This window comes from Eurosta solidaginis, chromosome 3 (genome assembly GCF_040869045.1).
Source record: "Eurosta solidaginis isolate ZX-2024a chromosome 3, ASM4086904v1, whole genome shotgun sequence".
Classification (NCBI taxonomy): domain Eukaryota; kingdom Metazoa; phylum Arthropoda; class Insecta; order Diptera; family Tephritidae; genus Eurosta; species Eurosta solidaginis.
In genome coordinates, this window is record NC_090321.1 from 245200087 (window position 1) to 245221451 (window position 21365).

The 21365-nt window shown below is 32.5% G+C and overlaps 1 protein-coding gene and 1 long non-coding RNA gene across 27 annotated transcripts in view; one reads left to right on the forward strand and one right to left on the reverse strand.

Annotated features, from left to right (window-relative positions):
* The window catches only part of Trpm (transient receptor potential cation channel, subfamily M), a 793755-nt gene that overhangs the window by 407285 nt on the left and 365105 nt on the right, over positions 1-21365 (reverse strand). For 14 of the 26 annotated variants that reach the window (XM_067775779.1, XM_067775781.1, XM_067775778.1 and 11 more), the window contains one exon: positions 14901-15565. The exons of 9 other annotated variants lie outside the window; for them this stretch is intronic. In XM_067775779.1, coding sequence (XP_067631880.1) covers positions 14901-14948 — 48 coding nt within the window. In that variant the 5' untranslated portion in view covers positions 14949-15565. Of the gene's footprint in view, positions 1-466; positions 879-14900; positions 15649-21365 lie in introns of those variants that run through there. 3 more of the 26 variants (XM_067775798.1, XM_067775786.1, XM_067775780.1) reach the window with 2 other exon arrangements.
* LOC137245320 (uncharacterized) lies at positions 399-1550 on the forward strand. Its single transcript, XR_010951295.1, has 2 exons — positions 399-972; positions 1036-1550. It is a non-coding gene; the product is annotated as an uncharacterized lncRNA (long non-coding RNA).

A 21365-nucleotide genomic window follows, 5' to 3' on the forward strand; every position in this document is an offset into this window, starting at 1 on the left:
AGATCTTTGTTAAAAGAAGAGTCATATACACACAAACAAAGGTACGAATGATGCTAATATAAGCATGTTAAAAAGTAGTAGAAAATGTACTCCGAATTGCAGAGATTCTGCAGGCCGATTTGTTGGTACCTCAAACCTAGTATTTTAGAGTTCTTGATTTGAAAAATTCGAACTAGATCATCAAATATTACATCGAGTGACTTACGAGCGACTGGCAGTGCTTTTCGCAACTCTGTTACAAAAGATTACGGCTATTTAACTACCAAACACTCAGCTCATATCTACACACTTTGTACTCGCAAGAGTACGCCATTTCTTATGACATAAAAATTTAATTTACCTCTGCTTATTTTGCTGTTTTAAAATGAGCAACTATTTATATTTTTATTTGGTTTTTTCGTGCTTAATTTTTATAAAAACTACAAAGTACTTTCTCGGCGTTAGTTTATTGCTTTTAATTACTTACAAATACCCATTTTGTGTGAAAAAACATTTTGAAGTTCTTTTTTTTTGCTTTGTCTGCAGCGCAAGCTGCTGCAGCTTCTGGCGGTATTTTATAGGTCTTTGCGGCTGTTTTTTTTTGTTTTAATGGAATGAATTTATTTTATTACTGTGTTAATTAGGTGGCTGACACCAAGACAATTAACATTAAAAAACCGGCGTTGAACAAATTAGTGCCAACAAGTTGAGCGAAGAAAGTTTGCTTCTAAAAAAAATAAAATATCACTTAAAAAACTTTACGTCAACAAACCACATAATACTCCAATAGTGAACTAAATACGCTGTGACAAAAGTTCATTTCTATAACGAACGAAATTTGCTTTTATGATGGAAAACCAGGGACGGAAAATAATCAGCCCTATTCTGCATTTCGACATGGATTGTTCCGTTTTTCTAAGTTGCATATTTGTTGGCGGAAAAATATTTTCATTTTATTTTTTCATTAATTTATAACAGAATTTTAACAAAAATGTAAGTAAAACTTGTTAAGAAACGTAAAAGGCTTGATGATGATTGTTTTTTATATGTTTCCAGGTCAAAAACAACAAGTCGATGTCGAAGTCCTTGGGCGTATTTGACCCGCAAAAGTATCTAACATATACCTGAAAGCATCCTTATTAAGTCGAAAGTTTTTTTGAACCTAAATAAGAAAATAAGTCATTAAACTTTACCACATTTAAGCTCAATTTCTTACAATTCGTCACTCATCTCAAATGGATTACACAAATCTCGCAAACATTTGCCTTTCCATTCTCGCCTGGCCACTTTCGTATGCGTTGCTTTCCAACTGCACAAATAATGCCGCGGCTTTGGTTCCAGTATAATAGACAGCTATAATTTGGGTCTGTTCGTTGGATCCAGTTATATGCCAAAGCAAGCTGCCGGAGTAGAGGAAGGTTATGCGAAAACGTAAACAATCCTTGCGGAAAGAATAAATAAATCTTCATAAAGTATTTTAGGCCAGTGCAATGAAATTAGCATCCATAAAATTTAGAAAATGTCAACTATATATATAATAAAATACAAACGTATTCCGTGTTTTTTGCAAATTTTCTTTAATTTATTTTGTTGCAATGTTCACACATTCCGTACAAACAGCTGATTTCGAAAAATCATTTGCTCCTCCTCTTCTCGTTACGATTCCGTCGTAGAACGGGAACGTAATCGAAATGCAGAATAGGGGTGAATAATTATTTTTTTTCGGAGTCGAAAAAGTCCTGGTCAAAAAATTGTCCTATGTGAAAAAGTTTGAGTTCCCAGGTATCCCTATAGCAATATCATGTCGAATCATGCATCCTTTTTATTTTTCGAACTTTTTCCATAAAAGTCCACATATAAAAGTAAAATCTGCATTTTTATTTTTTGAGTCCGATAGAACTAATTAAACTCGGACTTTTAAAAATAAAATTCCGGAAATAAAAGTTATATTCGGACTTTTATTTTTTAAGGCCAAAATAAAAGTCCGGCTTGATAACAAAGAAACGGCTTATCCAAAATAAAAAAAATTAGTTTGACCTTAAAAAATAAAAGTCCGTATTTAACTTTTATTTCCGGAATTTTATTTTTAAAAGTCCGAGTTTAACTAGTTCTATCGGACTCATTTAATAAAAATCCGAAAATAATTTTTATCTTGATCCAAATATATTAAAAATCCAAAATTAGTAGTTTTGCAATGAATTATATTATAAAAGGAATAACAGTTTCGGCCCCTTTGGAAAACACATGAGTATGCACACATACATAAATAAATGTATGTATGTAAGCACACACATTTGTATTTACAAACATTCGCAAAATGTTTTTAAAAGAGAAGCAGTAAAAATTGTCTAACCAAACGAGCGTAAGCAAGAGAATTTGAGAATTAATGATAAATAATAAAGGGCAGCCATGGTGTGATGGCAGCGTGCTCCGCCTACCACACCAAAGATCCTAGGTTCACGCCCTGCCCAGAGCAACATCAAAATTTTAGAAACAAGTTTTTTCAATTAGAAGAAAATTTTTCTAAGCGGGGTCTGGCATGAAAAGCTCTCTGTGAAGACACATCTGCTATGCATATGCCGTTCGGAGTCTGCATAAAAGAGGTAGATCCCGTCCCGCCAATTTGTAGAAACAATTCAAAGGAGCTCGACGCAAATTGGGAGAAAAGCTCGGCCTAAAGTCTCTTTGGAGGTTATCGCGCTTACATTTTTTTATTTTTCATTTAATAAGAGACAAGTGATATTCTAGTAAAATCGAAGCTAAATGAGCGACCAACATTCACTCATTAAATGATAGCATCGAGAGCAGCGCGTGATAATATTTCAATTCCAATATTATACGGCGCTTTGGTAGAGAAGTAAGTACATGCCACTCAAACTTGAATTAAAATTTTCGCATTCGCGCTCTGCTTTTGAACCAAATTTAGCCCAGTGTTTTAAAGACACCTTTGTGAGAAACAAATTTTTTTTCTTGCTGATTACATTAAACTGACGGTGATGGAAGCCAGCTCTTTTAGTTTTGTATAAAATATCGTTATCTTGTTTTTGAAATTTAAGACGTCAGTAGAGTAAGAGTAGTTGATAATTGCTCGCTTAATTACACTAAACTGTGTAAATTTGTTTTCTTTTCATTTTTGTTTTTTCTTAGCGCCCATCGAACATCAACTGATATGTAACTTCTTAATGGAAAAATCTAACAATGTTGTGTAGATATATCGCAGGTGTCAGCTTGGGCTGGCAAGCGGCGGAAAACTTGCTCCGAAGCAGAATTTTTATTTCATTTCCCTTTTTACTTGCATCGAAAAAACTCATGAATTAATAAAATTTGTTAAAACATTCAAATAAATGTTTGGTTTCTTAATTTTCTTTTCTTTACTTAAACTTCAGAAATGCTCTTGATCGAAACTCGTTAAATTTCTAAGAACTCATAAAATTTTTTTAAAAATTATTATTTATTTTTGGTTTCTCAAAACTTTTCTCTTAACTTAAACTTTGCCTTCGAAGTTCGGAGAACCCTGCATTATTTGATCATGATACTTATCAGCTCTCCACCTTTCGGTTAACATTTGCCCAATCTAGTAGTGCCAGTCAGGAACTGCTTCGCAACTTCGTTCATCTTCGTCTCTGTGAAAACCGGAGTCTTAGTGTTAGCTCCCTTTAGTATCTCAAGGTAAGCTGGAGTCGAATCGTTAACTCCCTTTAGCTTATTAGCATTTACATCTTTATTTCTTATTTTCTTTTCCTGTATTACAGCTTTTGAGGTACATGGCTTTCCAGTTTCTCTTTGCTTTGCAGAGTTTGAGATCTGGTTCCTGTCATTCCGGATAGAACGTGCTAGTGCTAGTTTTAGAGGCACTCTTGTCAGGTTCAGTAGATTGCTGCCTTTTGCCTTTCGGGGCTTCTTCCTATTCGGTGTGGTTGCAAAATTGTGGATTAGTAGGAGCAAAGTTTTTGTCAGTGAACTCGTCAGAAATCGCCTTTTCCTTCTCATTCTTACTTTGTACTTAGATGTACTTAGAAGATTTCATTTCGGTCGTACAACCAACTGCTCGACAAAACGAGCCCAGCAGTCCAATGTTAAAAATGGGAATAAAAACCATCGTGGCGGCCCTTGCTGTGGTACGGCCATCATCACTTCCCGAGGAAGGCTACGTTCACATTTTTTTTTTCTGTTTCTTAACTAAAATTTCAATGTTTGTTTCTTAATTTCAATTTTTTTTTTTTTTGTAAACCCAAAGCAATAATAAAAATTTATTAAAAAAATCTAAAATAATTTTTGGTCTCTTTTTCATTTTTTCGAATTTCGAAAAACAAGGAAAATTTTTAAAACTTAGAAAACAATTTTGCATTCATTTTTTTTATAACCAAAACTTAATCTTTATTATTTTGAAATTCGGAAAAACCAATAAATATAATACAATTACAATTAAAGTTTTTGAAATAAATTTTTGGGGAATTCTTTTTGGGTGAACCAATGAGGTGAAAAAAAAAATTCGAACATTTTTGTTTGAATTTTAATTTCATTTTACCCTTTCACAGAACAAGAATTCCCGCCTTGCTTTCCTAATTAAACTTTTAGAAATGTTTTTCCCAAATTTCGAAAACAAATTTGTTGAAACATTTTTGTCTTTACTTGTCTTTAAATAACAACATATTTACGAAATTCGGGAAAAATGAAGAGTTTATAAAATTTGTTAGAAAATAAGATATAAATTTGTTTCTTAATGAAATATTTAGATTTTTTTCGAAATTCGGAAAGACCCAAAAGTTAATAAAGTTTGTTAAAAATTTGAAATAACTTTTTTTTTATTTTTTCTTGATCAAAGCTAAAAAACCATGATATGAGCACGATAAACAGCAATGATTCGGTATATTAGATAGCAGAATCTGACTCTTAAAAATTTTCCATATCTTTCTTCATATTTTCTAAATTAGATATTTTCAAAGGTTTTGAAATATAAAATATAAAAAATATTTTTAGTTTCTTAATGAAATTTTTTCCCAATGACTTTTTTCTTGTAAAAACATTCTAAGAGAATTTTTTTAAGTACACAATGATAAGCTGTTAATACTTAGCTATTATTGTCTGACGCTCAGTGATCTAAGGTTAAGTATAAGGGTGTGCCAAAAATAACGCTATTTTTTTCGCTCTCACCCGAAAATATCAGAGAATATTTCCAAACAAAAATTCTGTTAGAGTATTAAAAAGAATTTATGGAATAAAAAAAAAAATTGTGTAAAAAAAATTTTTTTTCTTAAGAGTATTACCAGCAAAGTTCCTCCACATTTCCAATTTGCGAATTGGAAGAAAATCTCGGCCCAAATCTACTCGGAGGTAACTCACGCCAGGCATTTATTTCTTATTTTCATATGCGAACGCGTGAGATGATACAGTGCCGCGAAGTTCGCTTTTTCTTCCTTGAGATTATCTTGCTTTTGCGTATATTATAAATGCGAAATTTTGTGAGAAAACATGTTCACAAAAGCATCAGGCTTAAACCACCGAACAAATCTTTCTGACAGTTTGTACATTTATTTTAAGGGCTTGAAAAAGGACAACGTGTCCATGTTGTCAATACTGATGTTTTACAACGTTGCCACCTTTTTCAAACGTTGCCAATTTTTCAAAAACTATACGATATTTTTCAAAAATGGGTATCAAACGAAAGCTATTTTATTTTGTATTGCAAAAGAAATTTTTTTAAGTATGGTTTCCACCAGGAACTACCATCATATTTCGATATAAATATATACTCATACATTTTCCTATACTCTGTGTAGCTTTGTGGATCTTTTAATGTTTAAACTTTCAGTTAGATATGAAAACATCTCGGGAATCAGAAGTCGATCGTCCACCGTGATGTATTTTTATGAACAATATACATACAGTGGTGGCCAAATCATATTGTTACGAATATTAGCAACACTAAGGGGTACTGCCATCTCTAAGCCGATGCTAAGCAGCGCCTTGTATGCACATCCATAAACCAATCATTGTATCTACATAAGCGAATCAATCATTATGTCTACACATATGTACGTATACGCAGCTGAGAAGCAACGCACAACCACATGTATATATCTGAGATACTCCCGAAAGTATGCAATGAGAGAAGCTATAAAATCGTGCAATTGTAGCTACACCTGAGAAATTTGATAGCTGATGGTCAACTAGTAGATTCTGGAAATGGAAGCGCCTAGAAGATGCGAACGAGGAAATCAAAGAGTATAAAAGGCACGACAGATAGAGGCGCTACAAGCAGTTTTGATTAAGACGCTATCTGGCGAGCAATAGCAGTATTATTTATTGTGAAGTACTTTAATAAAGGCCATTTTTCCATTATTCAATATTGGAGTTATTTATTCAACAATTTAGTGATTCGAACGTTAGCAGAAGATTGCAAATAAGAGGAATTGCAGTAAATTCGTTACAATATGCAACTAACATGCTATTTACAAAAATGTGTACATATTTTATCATTAAAATTTACAGAATTATGATTTAATGTATAATTATATTAGTTTGGAATGTACATTTTTATTTTACGTTTTCAAACGAAAAGTATTTGTTACCTTAAAGAATATAGACTCCCATTTTTATATGAACCCTAACGGAGCATGAACAAAACAAATGCAACTCGTCAAAATAGTTTAAGTAACACTACTCTAACGGTATTTTATTCGTTGCCTTTGGTTTAACTGTCACTCAATATAGCTGGTACACTGCGCATTAGGGCGGGTCGATTTAAAAATCGCTCATTGCTCTGTGAAAATCGTATTCTAGGGATCAAAATAAGAAACTTTGCCGAAGGAACCATACCTCTAAAACGAATTCTGATGTCCCCCCCCCCCCCTTTGGGTCGGACTTTTGGGTAGGTGCAATTTCAATTCTACCTGGTGTGTCTTGTGGTGGCTTAAAAAAACAACACAAGCAATTTTACGATTCGCAATTGTGTCACAGTCATACCTTCATTTTTTAAAACGGTTGAATAAAAAACCCACAGGCATGTTTACAACATGCAAATGCATCACAGTGATGCCTTGGTTTTAAAAGGGGGTTGTAAAAACGCTAATTTCTAATAATTTTTTTAAATTTCTTTTCTATTACTAAGTTAAATTCATTTTTTGATTTAAATATGTTCTGACTAAATAAATTTCTAAAGAGAAAAATAAACTCCAAAAAGAAAAAACATAGGCATTTCAAAGTAGGATTTTTCAAAATTTGCCCCCACGACCCAAAGGGTGGGGGGGCATCAGAATTCGTTTTAGAGGTATGGTTCCTTCGGCAAAGTTTCTTACTTTGATCCCTGGAATATGATTTTCACAGAGCAATGGCCGATTTTTTTGCCTCCCCACAAATCGACCCGGCCTACTGCGCATAATATAATATCAATCGTTCCTGGAAATAAATAAATGTGTTTATTTAAATAAAGTTTCGCGCTTTTGATAATGGCAAGAGATAAATTTGGAATTGAACTTCGTAAGAGAATTATTGGAGATTTTCAGACAGGAATGGCACGGAAAGACATTACTGCCAAATATGGCATACACAAAAGTACCATTTCGCGAATAACAAAAAGATTTGCTACAAGAAAAGAGGTTGCTGTTATTCACGGAGGAGGGCGCATACGCAAAACCAGCCAAAGGACAGACAACTTGATAGTAGAACTGGCAAAAAAGAATCCTCAAATTGTCCCAAGACAAATAATAAAAGACTTAGATTTGCAAATATCCACGAGAAGTGTGAGTAGACGCCTTTTGAAAGCTTCACAGCGAGGTTGCCGTCCTGCACACAAACCTATGATTTCAATGAAGAACAAGGCAAAGCGTTTGAAATTTGCCAAGGAGCATCTAAATTGGCCGATCAGCAAATGGAAAACAGATCTCATCAGCGATGTGTCAAAATTTAACTTGATAGGCAGTGATGGAAAATCTTATGTGAGAAGACCGGAACGGTATGATCCTCGTTATTGCAAGAAAACAGTTAAGCATGGTGGAGGCAATATAATGGTGTGGGGCTGATTTTCTGCATACGGCGTTGGACCATTACATAAAAGCAATAGAATTATGGGCCGCTACGGCTACAAAAATATTTTGGAAGAAGTAATGCTGCCATATGATGAGTGGGAATTGCCGGTGCGTTGGGTCTTCCAGCAGGATAATGATCCAAAGCACACGTCAAAATATGTTAAGTCTTGGTTTACAGCAAATAAGGTTAATGTTATGGAATGGCCACCACAGTCCCCGGATCTCAACCAGATTGAGAACTTGTGGGAGCTGGTTAACAGGCGAATAGTTAGGACCAGCATTAGAAATGGCGATAAAGTTTTTAATAAACTCCAAGAAGCCTGAAAATCGATCCCGATGAAAACTATCGATAATTTAATTGCTTCAATGCCGAAACGATGCGCCGAAGTAATAAAATGCAATGGGTTTGCAACAAAATACTAGTTTTACTATTTTTCACTATAACTTTCAAAAAGTTACATTTGTTTTGCCCACGTACTTTTTAAGTTGTTATAAAAGTAAAATTTTTCCATTATGTCAGAATTGATTTTGTGTAATTTAAAAATATAAATTAAAAGTGTACATACCAAACTTAAATAAACTAACTTTCAATCAATATTCTGCATTTGATGATAAAGAACATACAATTTTTCGTAAATACCTTGTTTGTTGCATATGATATGGCCACCATTGTATGTACATATCTTCATCGCCAAATACATGGAAAGAAGCGGTAGAAACTACAGATCTCGAATTTGTATGTGTGTTCTATATGTGTATCTTTCATTTTTATATAGAAAGTGGGCGTGGTAATCAACCGGTTTAGTGATTCATGTCTAGTGAAATTTATTTTGAAAAGGAAAGATGGTTATAAATAATATAACAATATCTCCCACCGTTTTTGAAGACAGGAGTATTGATTGATTTCATTACAATATATTTCTTGAAATGAAATCGGGCTTTTTTCGTAAAGCCCCCCCCCCCCTCCAAATGCCTATCTGGATCCGCCCATGCTTATAACACAGTATTACAAAAAAACTTAAAGTGTGATATGCAGCGAACTGGATAGTTCGAATCCTATATATAAACTTAAAGCATGGTAGAGCTCGTTTTATAATGCGAATATCACAAAGAGGCTTAATAAAATAATTAGTAAAATTTTTTACTTTGAAGCCCTTATTGCAGGGTTCATCTTTGCACACACATGCACAGCACACATACGTGTGGGAAATATATGCCCACTAATTTCAATGCTCATACACATGAGCTGTGCAATATTGAAAAAAAATGTGCCTGAGCGAAAAATGGACAAATGTGCTGCACATTAATGTGCAAATACGAACCGTACCTTATTGTACTTAATTTTCCATACACAATAATTATTATTATTTAATTATTTTGGGATTGCTGACAGATGTACGTTAATGAACTAACTGGGCCTGTGTGAAAAGGAAAAATTAATTATTTAATTAAACAAAATTGTGATTTGATTAAGTTTAGAAGCTTGGTATAAAATTTCTCAAATTTTCGGAAATATTTTTGTAACTGGTTTGCATGATTTCAGTTACAAAATTCATAGAAGTTTTATTGAAAGTAAAAAAATAAGATTAAAGCCGTCGAAATTTCATAAAATTGCCACTTCTATTTTTGTGTTTGCATTTATATTAACATTAACTAAATTTCTTTTTACATATAAATGTTTTGCACATACATTCCACTTTTAGGCACATTTTTCATAATATTTACATTCCCTTATAACACTCCAATTATTATATTGTATACAAATCCTCGTTTAGTAGCTTCTACGCACATGTGTATGTACTTATGTATGTATGTTGTTACAGTCAGTTTGCCGTTTATTCAGCCATCCACACAACGACATGCCTTGTCTTCCAGTTTTGTTGTTATTATGCTATTGCAGCGGTATTCATAATCAAATTTATAATCAAATACAACCTTTTATACTTACATATGCGGCATAAAGTGTGGTGACATTAAAGCAAACGTGTTTCTTCCACATCAACCCAATTTTGCCACTTGCATCCTTGGCATTTTGGCATCTTATTAAACTTGTATACCACTACATACATACAGAGTATACATTACACAGTTTAAGATTAAAAAATTACATAAAAAAAAATCTATTATTTTTATGTTTTTCTGATACATACGATTATAAAGTATTTAGTGAAATGTACGGATATTTAAATAATCAAAATAAATAATTTTTGTCACTCACTAAAAATACTCCATAGCACTAAGCAAATCCAATACAAATGCCAATAGCATTCCTTATAAGTATTAACGTATGTAGTTCTAGTTTACCACTAGCAATTTGCATACTAAGCACAATCACACATATACTATATATAGAACTATATACTACGTTTAAACCATACTAAGTCTTAATTATAATATTGATAGCACACTAGCAGGCCTAAAAGTACTTAGCACTTAATTATAGTAGGAAGTAATTGTCTAGCATACATGATTTACTACTCATAACTCTAATCGATGCAAATACATTTTTATTCAACAATCACTGTAGAATTGGATGATAATATTTTAATGTCTAATTTTAGTTTGATAGAGAGTAGAAAAGCACCAAAAAGTAGAGTATAGAGTAATAATAAAAAGCAGTTTGGTAATTAGTACAACAGCAGATGTGTTGAATGTATTTGTGTTTTATCAGTGTGTTCCTGAATTGAGTTTTGTGAAATGTTCGTATGTATTCGCGTTAAAAAAAAGTTCGTGTGTTTGTCGAAAATGGGTTTGTTTAGAAAGTAAAAGTGATAGTGAATGTTTTAGTGTGATATAATGTAGTAATGTAATAATGTAGTATCATTTGCAAATAGTAAGGTAGACAATTGTTTGCATGTAATTGAAAGTGGACTCCCGTTAGATGATACTGATGAAAACACGACTCTACAAAAAAATGTTGTTCTTTGTCCTAAAGTTTATTTCATGATTTTCTGTTTTATTATAAACAAAAACGAAAAGAAAATACATATTTTTGGTATAAAGTTTGCTTTCGTAATAGTTATAGTAACAATACTCATGGCGCTAGAGGTGTTTTGTACAAATCTAGAATAACCTAAAATGTCGTCGCGAAAATGTAAATATGAAGCTGATGCTTTTTTTATATATATGTGGGAAATTTACTAAAGTTCGAGATATAAAATACGAATTAAATACATCTCTCCTCCTCTGTGAAGCCTACGAAGCATATTTTGGCTCTCCTGTTTGGAATCAATACAAGACATAGGCTCCACATGTTGCTTGTAGTTATTGTAAGAGATGTTTGGTAAGGTAAGCAAATTTTATTTAAATAGTAAATTAAATAAAGTAGACATATTGATTTCTCTTTCTAAATTTTAGGTTGGTATCGAGATGAGGAAAGATCTATGAAATTTGCAACACCAAGAATCTGGCAAGTACAAAAGACCACGTTAAGGACTGCTACTTTGGCATTGTCCGAGTAAAAAACGTAGAGGTAAAAATGCAAAACCTATCAAATATCCTGATCTTGACTCTTCTTCTGCTCCAGTTGCACATGATCTGACACGGCCAGTACCAGACCCAACGAAAAAATTTTCGCAGAGAAGTGGATCATCTCTTAGTTCTTATAAAAGCAATGCCGATACGGAGTTTTTACCGACACGAGAACAACCAAAACATCATTTCATCACTGCTGAAGATTTTAATGATTTGATTAGAGATTTAAATTTACCAAAATGTAAAGCAGAGTTTTTAGGCTCTTCTTCGAACAACGTTATGAAGGCCAATATAATGAAAACATGATGGGATACTATATTTGGGGTTTATTGAGGGATACTACCTATGAACATAAAAGAAAAAGTAAAAGTGTACAGTTTTAAATCATTCTCCAGTTTTTTGTAAGTTATTTCGATGTTAAAACTTAATAAAAATATTTATTTGAATTGCTTCATTTTCAAGTAAAAATTAAAACCACAGATTTTTAAAAAATTCCTTCAACGGTTTCCTAAATAGGAAAGCAAACTTTGTCATGCCATATAATTTTTTTTCGTCAAATTACGATCCTTTATTGCTTTGAAGTCAACGTCAAATTTTGTGTTGACCCGTCCAATTTGTGAGTAGTCGCACCTATTGGATAGAGCAAAACAGTGCTACAAAAACAACAAGAGCTGTAAATTTCATCTACTTCTGTGTATTAGCGACTAAGCTAGACAAAGAAAGGTTAAAATGAATAACTGTGACTTGAGTATCTTATTTACACACAAAAAAATAACCATTTTCTAAGAGGAACGGGTGGGACGCATATGTAAGTGGATGCTCTACTCAGATTGTGGTATGCGGCGGACAGAGTATTACACTTACAGTGTGATGACAGTTTGGCAAAAGAATGCGTGACTAATGCAAGCAGTATGGAGGATCGTGAAAATGAGTAGATTAGGCATACGCCGGAGTAGGTATGTACAAAGAGAGCTGCAAGTATTGGCTCCCCCGCTGGATACTCCCGACAGTGCGCACAGCATACAGCTATTTTCCCCATACACACGAATCGCCTTACAGTCGCGAAGTCAGCGCCGAGGAGAATGGGCTATTTAATCATTAAAGCAGCGGCAGGCAGATAAATAGTATAAAGGCAAACACCCTGTAGTCTTTGCCTAAATGAAATGTGCCTCGCGTGTAACAGCGTTCTTTCCACTCAAATAACTAGTACAAATGCAATACACGCATACATCTCATGCGTAAAAGATACCCATTTTCACGCTCGCCCATCTGCGTGTACCGAAGTAACAACACCTTTCTTTTTTGCCACTTCAGTGATATACCATTGGCTGTTGGTCACGAGCTGATTTTTCTTCAGCCTGTTTCAGAGTCGGTTGTTGTTGGCGTGCTGCTGCATTAAAGTATGGTCTTAAGGGCAGGTGAAGTTATACTGAAGGTGGTATGTAACGTAAACCTTGCACAGAAGGCTCGAAACACATTCGACTTTATGTACGAGGTGCGCTACTTTTCACTAGGAACTCAGCAAACCAAGGGCGAAATTCGCCAGAGTGAAAATTAAATCAGGCTTATACGTCACCCTTGAAAGAGAGCTACGACTACGGAGTAGGAATAATAACCTAATTTTTTTAATAACTTTTTTTTTTTTTGGTTCTTACTTCTTATAATTTTTTTTTTTTTTGTATTTTGTTAATTCTTTTTATATTTTGTAATGAAAAAGACAGTACAGCTTTGCATACTTTTTTTGTAATTTTAATAACTTGTTTAAATAAAATATTTTTTATACAACAATTTTTATATTTTTTCTAGTTCTATATTTTTGATAATGAAAAGGATATCCTGAAGAAACTTGATGGGCACGCTTAGGGCCTGATTTGTGTAAATTTTAAAAGTTTTTGTTAATTTAACATTTCCATTTCCTTCATCGGAATATTTAAGAAATTGATGGTATTATTTCTTTATTTATTAAACATTAAAGCGATTCCATGTCATTTCTTAAACAATTTCTTTCGGGTGGTAATTTTTATGTTTTTTTTTTTTTTTTTGTATTTGGTCATAAAAAGTAAATTGGAAACTGATCAAACATTCTGAAATCCTATACTATGAGAGATCTTCGGCTGATTTTTGGAGATCCTTAAATTCCTTTTTAAAAAACATATCGCTTTGCTAAGGAGTCCTAAACTTTTTGGCAGTTCTTTCTAGCAGATTAATAGAGTAAGGTTTTAAAAGGAGCTTTTTTACAGCATTATCAGATAATTGCATCCCCCAATGTTCAAGAACTGCTTACGGAGTACTTTGTAATATGTCTGTTTGACTGGAAATGTTAAAACAGCTTAATCTAAAGATACTTAAATCTACTTTTCAGTGTAAGGTTACGTCAAGATTATTTTAAATTTTAGCTTCAGCTTGAGGTGTTCATGAAGCTTACACGATCTAACATCCCTCAACTATTTGAAGGTGATCGAATACGCCTCTGCACGAAATAAGGAGGAACAGGTTCCAGCATAAACAGATACGCGTAGCTTCCGATCAAAAAATTCCAAACCAAATTAATCGTCAGCGAACATTGCACCAGTGTCCTGGTTATGCGCACCCAACCAGATCTAAATATAGACTGGAATCATTACCTATATGCAGACAGAACAGTTTTCCATTGAGAGGCTGTATACAGTTTATGATCCCTCCAAACTGTTGACACATCTGCTCAACTAGACAAATATTCGCGATACTGCTGAAACCAAGCAGTGGGAGGAGCCAATTTCTCACTATCTACATATCGCCGCTGTGAGCATTATAGGGTTACAATGAGCCCAGAAGAGTAACAGTTACAATGCGCAGTTTCGGGGATGGAAATGAAATAAAGCTAAACGGGGCATTCAATTCACATACAAAAATCGGATGGTCCTAGTTTTGTAAACAAAAATCAAAAATTTGCAGATCTTCATAGTGGTCGACGAAATAATTATACCTAAGAATGAAGATGGAAAATGAAAGTACATATGTTTGTGTGTGTAAAAGTGATTAATAAAGACTATGGTGGCCTAATAAAGGTGTAACATTATTTTCTTCAAAAGTGTATTGTACGTAGTTTTGTGTAAATTTGTGTGAATGTGTGTATATATGGTGCATTTGTATTAGTTTTTATCTTTCTAGTTTTCATTACTGTAAGCCTAAAAAAAACAAAAATAACGATATGGAAAAAAGTAGTTGTAAATAAAACTAGCAGGTGAGATAGATAGATAAGTATAATAAATGTGTAGCGGGTGTTGGTGTGGTGTGTGTGTGTGTGTGTGCAAGGTGTGTGTATTTCAATTTGTAGCAAATAAAAAAATGTGTAAGTAGCATAGTATGTAGTTTTTTATTTGAATGCTAACTAAATATTTCTACGCACAAACTTTGACAACATTTTGAACAAATGCTTACCGGCTTTGCTTTCGGTTTCTGTTTGGCTTGACGCTTCTGCTTCAACATATTCCAACGCCAAAGCACCGAATATTGCGGAATTTTTGCAGTGACTTAACGTTGACACAATTCTAAGTGAAAATTTAAAATGGCTGTGTGTTTCTTTTTTCCCTTTTTGAGTTGTTTGCTTGAATTTAGATTCAGTTGCTGCTGCTGCTGATGTGGTTGATCATGAGCGTTTTTGATGAGCTTTTACTGTAAAAGTGACGAGATGGCACGTAGCGTCTATCAACTTCCAATTGTTTATAGCAGACGCAGATGTTTGTAATTTTGTCTATGCATATACTTTGCATAAAATAATGTACAAAGCAAACGAGGATGATAAGAAAAGTTTTCGAAATTTTTTGAAGCGTTGAATTGATCTACATATGTCACACATAGAGTGTTAATTTAGTTTCATGAAATTCCGTTCCTTTTTTTTTTTTGTGTTTTGTATTCCTCCACTACTTTTCGCTACTTGACACTTCCTCTGCGCTCGCTTGTTAAGTTTCTTAACACTACTATTTTTCACTTTTTTGAAGTAGTTTCTGTCCCGTTTTTGTTTTGCTTGCTTTTCTTCGTCCCCTCAATATTTATGTTGCAGTCACAGCGTCGGTTGTTTTTTATGGCATGTCTGCATAGAAGCTCTATTCGTTTGAAAGCCGTAATAACGGAAAATGCCAGCGAGCGCAAAATAGAGTGAAAAAATTGTACCTTTAGCAATTTCACGCTGAATAAGTAAATGTATGAAATTTTTTAGCCGGTTTAAGTGGAAATGTGTGGTGAGGCTTAGTGTTAATCTTAGCTATGTATGTATGTATCTAAGATAGGATACAGGCTAAAAATGGAATGAGACTGAAAGGCTATCATAGCAGTTTCATCGCATTTGGAAAAAGAGATTTCATTGTATTGGATTCATAGCAACATACGATTTGATTTGAGTTTTAGCTTATTTCATTCCTTATTTTGAATAACCACACAGATCAAAAAACTTAAAGTTCTTTGAGCTTCACATGCTTTTTTACATTATTCTTTTTTTAGTGTAGATTCTTGTTGCAGTTTCTTGTCCTTATTTTTACAAAATTTATCCTTATTACAAAAAAAAAAAACTATTTTATAAGCAATAAGCTTACAAAAGTTCGGTAAGAAAAGCGACGATAACCCTTTAAGTTTTCAAAGCACAGATTTTATAAGAAGAAATGATTACAGCTTCATGCACTAAATTCTTAAGTTAAAAATTAAAAAAAATATACTTAATAGAAAGTTTAAATACAGTAGTAACTCGATTCGTGCACATACTCGGTACTTGCACACCTCAATTCTTGCAACATAGACAATTTTTCCATTACATACTCAATAGTTGCGACATCCAAAAAATTTGAACTTGATACTTACGACATTGCCTTGTTTCTTTTGGTAACGGTTCCTTAGATTCAATAAGATTCGGGAAAGTCCCGATATATTTCGTTAATGAATTGCTGTGATTGACTAATTCTCTTACGCACGTGTATTTTGGGATCAGTTTTAACTGGCGTTTTATTGAGTGGTGCGGTCTCATAATAACAGCAAAAAAATCTACGTTGCTTAAAATTAAACAAAAAGCTGACATTTTAAGGAAGCTAAGTCGGAAGAGGCTTAGAATGGGCTGATCAAAATAACGCATCTTTAGACGATATTATGACGCTCCAGAGACTTAGAAGCAGCGTAATACTGAACAAGCGAGTTTGCGCAAAACAAACAAAAATTTTAAGTTTTTTTCGTTCCACATAAAGTATGTTAGTCTTTCTACATATATTTATGTATATGAACGAAAGCGTTTTTAATTAAAATACATATTAAAAATAATAAACTTATTTGCCAACCAAATTCTTTCATAAAATTTGCTTTTATTTCATACGAAAAAAACACTTGGTAGTTGCGACAACCTCGAAATTTGCATCGAGCCCGGTTTCCATTAGCAAGAATCGAGTTGCTACTGTAGTAAAAATAGACCCAAAATACTGTTATTAATAAATATTAATAAGAAAAGTATTTTCTCTTTCTACCATTCTTTATATTATAATAATTTTGAGCACTTAAATCTTAAAAAATAAATTAAAAACATTTTAAAAATTATAAGAATATATGGGGTATTCCATCCCATTTCGACAAATTTTGAACCCGACCCCTTTAGAATTGGCTGAAAGTTTTTCTTCTTTTTCTAGCTTACGAAAGACGTTTTTCAGAAGTTTTTCAAATTTTTACATCCAACTCAAAAAAAGTTATGAATTTTTAAAAAAACACCGTTTTTGTTTTCAAAATGCTATAACTTTTTCAAAAATTGACCGTTTGTGTTCTTTTTTTTTTTAATTTGCTTTTAAATGTACTTTTCGGAAAAAATTCAAAAAAATTTTTAAAATTGTTTTTTGTAATTTTTCAGTTTTTCGAGATTTTTCGAATTTCGCCCTTTATTTTCTCATAAAAAACTTCAATCAATTCTGCAATCATCCCCACTAATCCCGGAGTGGGCCGAGAATTTTTTTTTTTAATTGAAAAAAAACTTTAAAATTTTTTTTGTATTTTTTCCGAAAAGTATATTTAAAAACATATTTAAAAAAAAAATTATCCCAAACGGTTCTCTTCCAACACCGTTTTTTTCAAAATATTTAAAACTTATTTTGAGTTGGAAAACGGGGTTTTTTTCAAAATGCTATAACTTTTTCAAAAATTGACCGTTTAGGATCATTTTTTTTTAAATATGTTTTTAAATGTACTTTTCGGAAAAAATACAAAAAAAAATTTAAAGTTTTTTTTTTCATAATATATATTTTAAATTTTTGAGCTGAAGGCCAATTTAAATAAAAACACAACTTTTTGTATTATAGTTGTATTTTTATTTAAATTGGCCTTCAGCTCAAAAATTTAAAAATATATTATTTAATATAAAGGCTAATAATTCTTATCAAAATGTTTTTTTTTTTTCAATTAAATAAAAAAAAAAAATTCTCGGCCCACTCCGGGATTAGTGGGGATGATTGCAGAATTGATTGAAGTTTTTTATGAGAAAAAAAGGGCGAAATTCGAAAAATCTCGAAAAACTGAAAAATTACAAAAAAAAACTAAAAACATTTTTTGGAATTTTTTCCGAAAAGTACATTTAAAAACAAATTTTTTTAAAAAAAAAGATCCCAAACGGTCAATTTTTGAAAAAGTTATAGCATTTTGAAAACAAAAACGGTGTTTTTTTTTAAATTCATAACTTTTTTTGAGTTGGATGAAAAAATTTGAAAAACTTCTTAAAAACGTCTTTCGTAAGCTAGAAAAAGAAGAAAAACTTTCAGCCAATTCTAAAGGGGTCGGTTTCAAAATTGGTCGAAATGGGATGGAATACCCCATATATAAATATTTTAATTGAGAAAGTATGAAATATTAAAAACAAATTTTAAATGAAACAATAACAAAATATTAAAAGAAATTAAACAAATTTTATTATTTTACACCTTTTCAACCCCATAATGAGAAAACGTGAGTTTGTAATGAGAATATGTAAATTAAAATGAGAAAAGGTAAACTGATAATGAGAAATTGTAAATTTTTAATGAGAAAATGTAAATTTACATTGAGAATGTGTAAATTTGTAATGAGAACTCTACACCTTTTCAAACCAATAATGAGAAAACGTAAATTTGTAATGAGAAAACGTAAATTATATTGAGAAAATGTAATTTTATATTGAGAAAATATAATTTTGTAAAGAGAATACGTAAATTGTAATGAGAAAGCGTAAATTGGTAATAAGAAAATGTAAACTGGTAATGAGAGAATGTAAATTAGTAATGAGAAAACACAAATTCAAAATGAGAATAAGTAAATTAATAATGGGAACTCTAATAATTTTTCAAAATCTATCTTTTTCGTTTATTGACCCACTGTCATGTCTTGTAGTGCGAGTGCATCTGCATGAAGCGTTGTTGTATGCTGTGCAGCTCTTACACAATCCCCTCCCGTCAACTGCGTTTTGGCGTCATCAATGGCGTTTTCTAAATACTGGAGCCGCTGTTCGCCTACTCCTGCTCCAGTCACAACAGGTACGCGCAGAGTCGTCTTTACTTCTGCTTTAAGTTTGGATCATACTATTTCTATGGGGTTCAACATAGGTGAGTATGAATCCAATCGAAGCACTTGTGACATATTTTTGGAGTGCTGGGCTACCGCTGACTCGATGCCTGAGTGGCAAGGCGCGTTATCACACTCAATTACCAGGTCTTCCAAGGTGTTGCCCAACCGCTGCCACATTTGAATGAGGGTGGAAATTCAATTCCCGCAGCCGCTGGCTGTGAACGAACCTGGCTTTCGATCCATTTATAGTATGTTTGAACCCTTAATGGCACCCATCAGGTGTACATTCGGACCACGCGCTGCTGGCAATGTTTTAATAGCACGTTTCCCTACTTTGGATCGTCCAGGAGTAGATCGATAAAATAGATTGAAGTTGGTTTCGTCAATCCATACTATTTGCTTACCTTGCTGTATGAAGGCATTTAGCTTTCTAACATATTCGGCTCTTTTTTCCCTATTAGCATCGCTGTTCATCGTAGTATGTTGTGTGTGCACTTTTTTAACACTATAGCACATACCCTCGGGATGATTTCCAACGTCCACGCCAAAATCGCAGAATAGTTTTTGCCTAATCTGACGCAAGGTAAGCCCACAATTGTCCTCCAGCCATTCTATTATGCGTAATAGGTGCTCATTCAACATTTTTTTAAATAATATTTCTACATATTGGTGCAATACACGTTGTATGAAATAAATGGTTACAATTTAAGACACGGGAAATACGTTTGTATTTCATATTGGCTAAGCAAACCGCGCAGTCATCTTGAAACTCCACTGTACCGACTATGTAACTTTCTATGTTTTTAATTTTATTTTAAAGACAGAATACAAAAAGGGCAGTATGATGTTCTGTTTTCTGAAAGCTTGCTTACTATTTACATCCACAAAGTTTAAATAACTAAAGTTATAAAATTCATCTCATCACAAGCTTAAGTTTTCTCATTACAAATTTATATATTCTTAATATAAATTTATATTTTCTCATTATTACATAGTTTATAGTTTCTCATTATCAGTTTACTTTTATCATAATAAATTTACATTTTCCCATTATAAATTTACGATTTCTCGTTATCGGTTTACCTTTTCTCATTTTAATTTACTTATTCTCATTACAAACTTACGTTTCTCCTTACAAATTTAGATATTCTCAATATAAATTTATATTTTCTCATTACTAATTTACCGTTTCTCATTATCAGTTTATCTTTTCTCATTTTACGTATTCTCATTACAAACTTACGTTTTCTTATTATTGGATTGAAAAGTTGTAGTTAAAAAATCTAGAAAATTTCGTTGAGAAAAAATTTTGTTCATGTATATTTAACTTCTTATTTTATATTTGATTCTTTATTAAACCAAAAAAATGCCTGTTTCAAAGTGAAAAGTATACAGAGAATTGATAAAACAAAAGAAAAAAAGTATTTACAAAATTAGTATGTATATAAGTTCTTTTCTTCGTTTGCCATTTTAATTAAAACATCAACGGAATATCACAAAGTTGCCTACAGATCGCACCTTTTATTGTAATTTAAGTTTTGTTATTTTAAATACTTGAATTCTCGGGCTTATTTCTATAGAAGTAGTTACCCCAATTCGAAAGGTTGAGGGACAAACTTTAATTATTATGTCAACTAATTTTTAAAAAATATATTGATGCTATTTTGAAAAATTTTTTTACTTTAAAAAAAATATTCAGCCAAATAAAAGTAAATTCTCTACTGAATACCTCAAAGTTTACGCTTTTATAGTGGATTAAAGCTTTATTTCGTGTTTATTTACTTTACATTCAAAAATTAAAGCAATTTTTATGAGCCAAATTTATATAATAAAGATGGAAAGACAACTTTTTCAGTAACTTGTATTTCATTCAGTACACTGAAAGAAATGGTGTTAGTAAAATCAACAAATCGGTTGTTCTTGACTTAACGGAGATTCGGTGAAATTGATCGAGTTATGGTTAATTCGACCGAGTTCTTTGTAAAGGGAACAAATTAGTTTAGTCATTTAAACAGAAGCGAAATTTTCGCTCTTAAATTAACAAAATTCTGTAAAATTGACAGATTCCTAATCAATCTAACTGTTTTTTTTATTAACACAACTGATCTCACTGGTCATTTCAACAGCGAGCAACAGTCAATACATGAGCAAATTTCAAAGAGAATTTTATGCACACTGCGCTCTCTACTTTGTACTTATGTATGCTGTGTACTATATTTACTTATGTATTTGGCGGCCACCGTGGTGTGATGGTAGCGTGCTCCGCCTACCACACCGAAGACCTTGGGTTTACAGCCCGGGCAAAACAACATAAAAATTTTAGAAATAACGTTTTCAATTAGCAGAAAA